General features: G+C 38.8%; 1 protein-coding gene across 5 annotated transcripts in view; it reads left to right on the top strand.

Moving 5' to 3' along the window:
* The window catches only part of LOC109719901 (centromere/kinetochore protein zw10 homolog), a 31900-nt gene continuing 26484 nt past the window's right edge, over positions 585–6000 (top strand). For 2 of the 5 annotated variants that reach the window (XM_020246737.1, XM_020246736.1), the window contains exons 1-4: positions 601–1263; positions 1354–1491; positions 1958–2131; positions 2726–2884. In XM_020246737.1, coding sequence (XP_020102326.1) covers positions 691–1263; positions 1354–1491; positions 1958–2131; positions 2726–2884 — 1044 coding nt within the window. In that variant the 5' untranslated portion in view covers positions 601–690. Of the gene's footprint in view, positions 1264–1353; positions 1492–1957; positions 2132–2725; positions 2885–6000 lie in introns of all 5 variants that reach the window. The other 3 variants (XM_020246741.1, XM_020246738.1, XM_020246739.1) reach the window with 3 other exon arrangements.

Below are 6000 nucleotides of genomic sequence, written 5' to 3'. Positions count from 1 at the left end.
TTTAGGGCCCTAAATTCAGTTTTCTCATTATGAAAACAAAACTAGTGCAAAAAGCTACGCCAAAACATTACTTTTACGCTTAAAATCATTTTTTAAAAGCTATGCCCAAACATTCACTATTTGATATATGTTGCACTATTTGATAAGTATAAAACAATCGTAAAACAGTACAACATACTGCCAAATAATGTGCAAAAAGATCATAAAATAATGCATCATAATGCCAAGTAGTGAAATGCTACTTATTTGGCTATATATGCTACAATATTTAGTCATATCAACTGACCGTCCTTAGAGCAAGTGGCAAAAGACTTGGTGGTTAGTATCCAAGGCCCAAGTTCGAATTCTTGTTGATTCACATTTCCAGCTTCGTTTATTTCTAAATGAAATAACTAAATGAAATAAACGAAGTGAGTACTGTGCTATATATCTCTTAAGAAAAAAAAGTTTTAGTCATATTAGGTCATTTTAGTTAAATTTAGTGCGCGAATCCCGAGGCTGCTTTCTCCAGGTGCGTCGACTTAGAGGCTGATTTCTCCAACCTTTTTACAACTCGAGTTACTTATTCCAAGCGTTTCGTCGAACAAGTTTCCAGTTTCCACTCGACGCAAAAGAAACGTCTCGGTCTAAGGAAACGGGGAGAGAGAGAGAGAGAGAGAGAGAGGGGCGGAGGCCGGAACGGCTGTACCGATGGACGTCCTGGCGGGGTCCATCGACGTCCGGGACCTGCTGTCTGCCCCGGACCTCGACGACCCCTCCACCCCGCTGTCCGCCCCCGACCTCCGCCTCCTCATCGACCGCCTGCACCTCCGCTCCGTCCACATCCAGCGCGCCGCCCTCCAGTACGCCCTCTCCCACCGCCGGGACCTCGCCGCCGCCCTCTCCCGCTCCTCCCGCGCCGCCGCCTCCTCCGCCTCCGCCGCCTCCGCCCTCTCCGCCGCCCTCTCCGCCCTCTCCTCCCACCCTCCCCTCGATGCCGAGATCCGATCCCTCGCCCGCGATATCCTCTCCGCGCGAGAAGAGCTCGCGGAGCGGCGCGAGGCTCTCGGGGTCGTGGCGGCCGTGTCGGCGCTGCACGCGCGGCTGCGGGCCGCGCGGGAGGGCATCCGCGCCGGGAGGGTCGTCGAGGCGGCGGAGGCGGTGCGGGACTTGAAATGCTGTCTCTCCTCGGTTTGCGAGGAGGGCGGAGGGAGCGGCGGATCGGAGGGAGAGCCTGCGGTTTTCGGGTTCTTGAGAAAAGAGTGGACGGATTGCTTTGACGAGGTTCTTCTTCTATTTTTGATCACTTTAGTGATCTTCTCGTTGGTAATGGCTTTGTTGGTTAATTTAGTTGTCGAAATTGTTTCCTTGTAGTTGCAAGCAGTGCTTGTGAAAATTGTGGATAATTCCGTCAAGTTCGAGCCGGAGAAGGGGAGAGTGATTGTAAGTTCTAAGCTGGCCGGGGGTGAGGGGATTGGAGTTGAGCTCGATGTTGCGTTGCGAGCGATGGAGGTGAGTATCCTGAGAATGGTTTGCCTTTTAACTATTGTGACTCTTTAAACTTTTAGCGAGGTGGAATTTTGATCCAAAGGTTGAAAATGGCTACCTGCTGCTTCCTGAATAAGTGTTTTACTGCTGTTCTTTGTGGGGCCTGGAATTAACATTGAAATGCTGTAATGCGCTCTGAATTTCTTTAAACAAAACGATAGGTTTATATCTTGTATTGCACAGCAGCGAAAGAATGTGTCAATATTATGTCTAAGCATGATGCTTGTTATTATTATTATTATTATTATCTAGTCATTGTTGACATCATTAGATCTCATAATGCCATCTTTGATCAATAGCCGTGCAACATTGTTATTACTCGTCCAAAATTCTCAGCTCATGCAAGATTAATTGGAACAATAAAGTCTAGTTACCCTTCTTAAGTGACTTTGATATGTTTCTACTGATTCCTGCATATTGTCATATGCAGATAGTTGATGTTTTAGACTATGGGATGGCAAAAATAGCAGACTTGATGATAAAGCATGTAATGGTTCCTGCGATAAGTAACAGCTCTGTCGTTGTTTCGGTAGAAGTGCTTAATCAGGAAGCCGTTGAAAAGCCTGAAGCAATTCTTAACGTAGTTCCTTCACTGGAATCCCAGGTAAATCCTATGCAACCAGAAGATATCTTCTTTTGTACATTTAGTAGTCTATTAGCTGCTATACAGTTGCTCTTTTGATAATACTTGGCAAAAAGGAAGTTGAAAGGTGCCCAATGGCTAGGCTAATCAAACATGATCTATCATTACTATATTCTACTGGAGGGACGACAATATTTGGCATATGAACTAATTAGAAGACATTCATTCATCTTATTGTAGTAATCCTTTTCGTTTAGCCCATGGATCTATTACAAGAAGGATTAGTACGAAATATTTTGCTATGGGCCTGTTTGGCCTGGTTTGTGCGGCAGTCCATGGATCCGCAACAAACAGTTGTGCGCATTTTAGTATCAAGTTATGCTCATTTTACAGAATGTGACTTTACATGCATGAAACCCTGTGATACTGTTCCTACGTTAGCATAATTTTGTGTCTTGATGAATTCCTTTAGCATTTTACTGTTAAGTTGTGTGCATCTTCTTTTCTGTATTGTTAATATTCAGATTTGTGAAGATGGAATATTTTTCTAAACCTTGATGATCCTATATTCTGTTTATAATACACAAATTCTTGTTATTCTTCCCTTTTTCTTAGGACTATCAAGATGGTTCGGCACTTTATTCAAGGCTTATTGAGATTATAAAGTTCATCTGCAAATTCATTTGCCTGGAAAACAGATCTTTTGTTCATTGCTTTGGAAAGCTGACTTGGTCAAGAATTTCTAACTTGATTATTACTCACTTTCTCTCCAAGGTGTGCTTTGAGCTCTTCTTACTGCCCAAATCTCTTTAATTCTGAACTGCATTCCAATGAAATAATTGCTTGAAGATCCATTGTTTCGTGAAGTTTGGTTATGCGATATATATAGATAATGCCTACATCAAATTTTTTAGTTCAAAATTTTTGTTTGGATAGGCCTGCATGCTCTTGATAATGCTTTTTATCTTGGTTGTGCCCGGTGTTACCTAGAATGGGGTACGTTGTGGTACGTGGTATGGGTATGGGAACATGGCTCCCTAGTTTCTTAGGAACATAGTACGAGGGGGGTAGGACTAGTAAGATGTTATTCCGGAATGTGGTTTATTTAGAACGTCAATACAGATCGACATATATAAAAAAGTCAATAACTTGTTGGATTGGGTATTTTGTCTTCTAATCAAAATCACTCAAAACTTTTTTTCCATACAAGGATGACTCTTTTATATTATTCTATCAAGTAAAACACATTTCTTTAAGATAACTAAACAAAATAGATTTAGGAAAATTGAAGTACTTCTCTACTATTCTGGTACGCCATGTTTTGTGTTCTGGATCGAGAACCCAACACGAATCAATATGTGTGATTCAGATAGTTGTTCGGAGAGGGGTGTTTGGCGGTCTGCAATCCCAGTAACTATGGTTTGCCAGTTTTATATAGAACCTTAGGAGCTAATGCAGAATGATGAGGTTGTCAGTTGTTACTTAGGATCCTTGGTCCTATTTACGCAATTGAAATCTTTCACCTGCATACCCAACAGGAATAAATGCATGCTAATTTTGTTTTTTTTGTTTTTCTGTTTTTTGCATAACTTATTTAATTCTTCGAGTCAATATGAGTCAAAAATTAAAACTTACTGTTCCCTAAGTCAAAAAGATCCTTGCTAAAGTGCTCTGTAAGTTGCATGCTTATATATTACCAATTTTAATGATGTTAGACTTCATTAAGTCTAACTATAGTTTTGATTTTCCTGTTTGTGCCTATGCATTTAAAATGTTTCCTGTGCACATCCGTTATGGGATTGGTCATGGAAAATGTGGCTCATGTTTGCATGAGGCTCCCCAATATAATGCTTGATCTTCTTTGTTTTTTTTTTTTACATATTTGTTAAAACTTTCTAACCGTAAATTGATTTAGAGCGTACATTATAGTCATCGTTTTCATTGTTATCTTCTACCTTCATATTTAAAACTCAAGCTGATCATCTCTCTTTTGATGAAATGTCACCATATTTATGTATGGTCCTAATGTTCTTGTGGTATTGATACAGCAAATTAAACTTTTTATTTTTGAATGCAGTTTTCTTTTGTAAGTTCGTGTTTGATTCGGGCTTAAATCGATTAATTTTAGTTGATTTAGCTACATCTCCTGATATCTTAATTATTCCTTTCAATCTAGCTTTCCACTATTAGCAACCATATTTGCCAAGACAACCAAATCTAAAAGCTTAAAGTTTGATAAAATTGAATTTACTTTTTGGAACTATTATATGTATTTTCAGTTGGTTGTTATTATCCCATTTATTGAAGATTTATCAACATCTTAGTATTGCTTCAATTTGATTTTAATTTTTTGTCTTGCTGAAATTTTGGCTTCCTTGCTTTAATTATAGTAAAGTTTGCCGGAATCGATAAATTGAACCTAGTTTATTTCAAAAAATACTTTTAACCAAAAGCAAAGTTAAAAATTCAGTTTTGGCAACCTCTAGGTTTGCATCAGGATTGTTGGCAATGATTAAAAATTGATCCTGAATGAAGTATCGGTGAGATGTTTTGAGACCCCTTAGCTATAAACCATCTCGATAGAAACATCCCAACATTTTTTTTTGCTTCATTTAACAGCTCCTCAACTGTTGATTATTTTGATTTTTCTCTGTCAAAGTGTCTGTTGAATTGGGCATTCCTTTAAATTTAATGGCTCTTTTAGCTATCAGCTGTCAACTGTTAACAGAATTCTGCAGATCCGTGAGTTGAAAAGTGGGTCGAGGCCATTAACTTTAAGGGAATTGCCATTAAATTTTGACGGATCGCTAGTCAGCTGAAGGAAATAACTTACGTGCGAAATGCTTAGAGGGTTGAACTCAAAATGTTCCTCATAGTTGAGGCCCAAGGGTATCTTCATACTTTTTCATTAATGTATTTTTGGGTACATTGCTCTCACTATTAGTTCCAGGCCATGAATTTTTATAAATTCTTCAGACTGTAACTTCTAGCACAATGAAACAAAGTAAAATTGCACTTGATGAGCGATAAAGCCTTATTATCCTTACAATGACTTGTTAGTCCTCTGTGCTCCATCCTTATGATTTGCCTATTTGAATAATGTAAGCATGCAGGTAGCATGTGCCATCACCAAATGAACTAGATAAAATCCGTAGAAATAAAGTTAAAAATATGATGTAGATGCATCGACTAATGATGCAAGCCTTTAAATCTTAAATGTAAAGGTTTATAATAGAATTATGGTCAAACCCAAATTTTATGGATGATGGTTAGGATGTGCTTTTGATTGTTTGGTAGACTTGTCGAGATGAACCTATGGACCAAACTGTAAAATTTAGTTTATTCGGTTCTTTTGTCCCCCACCTTCTCAGCTGTTGAGTTAGTTGATTTACTTGGATGGACTCGTCTAGAAAAGTTAAGTTTCGTCTCCACTTCTGCTCATTCACCCAAAATTTTTGAGTTTTATATGTTAAACAAGATAAATGATTATTTCAAGCCCTGGCATAGCAAGACTTATGCTAAATGAAAACTAAGCTATGAACTCCTGCATTAGAAAAAATTGATAATTTGCAGACTGTTTTCCCCTAGATTATTTGTGCTCTTTCTTTTCTTTTTTATATTTTGGCAATCTTTCTCATGTTATTTGCCTCGGCAACATTAGCTTGTACTTGAATCCTGTTTTGGATGTTTGACATATAAAAGCATTGGCAATGACTTCTTGCGTTACAAAGGTACACGCATGCATAGAGGTCCTTTCATTGTGCTGCATATTTAGCATTTCATTCACGCTTGAGAAAGTAGCTCTCAACATTTGTCTTTGATGTCACTTTGGCAATTTACTCCTTGATAATTAGGTCATACCCTTTGTTGTTTTGGACTAGCTTATGAAT

Source organism: Ananas comosus, linkage group 14, assembly GCF_001540865.1.
Source record: "Ananas comosus cultivar F153 linkage group 14, ASM154086v1, whole genome shotgun sequence".
Classification (NCBI taxonomy): domain Eukaryota; kingdom Viridiplantae; phylum Streptophyta; class Magnoliopsida; order Poales; family Bromeliaceae; genus Ananas; species Ananas comosus.
Note: the sequence above shows the minus strand (reverse complement) of the source record. Positions and strands in the feature narration are given on the sequence as shown.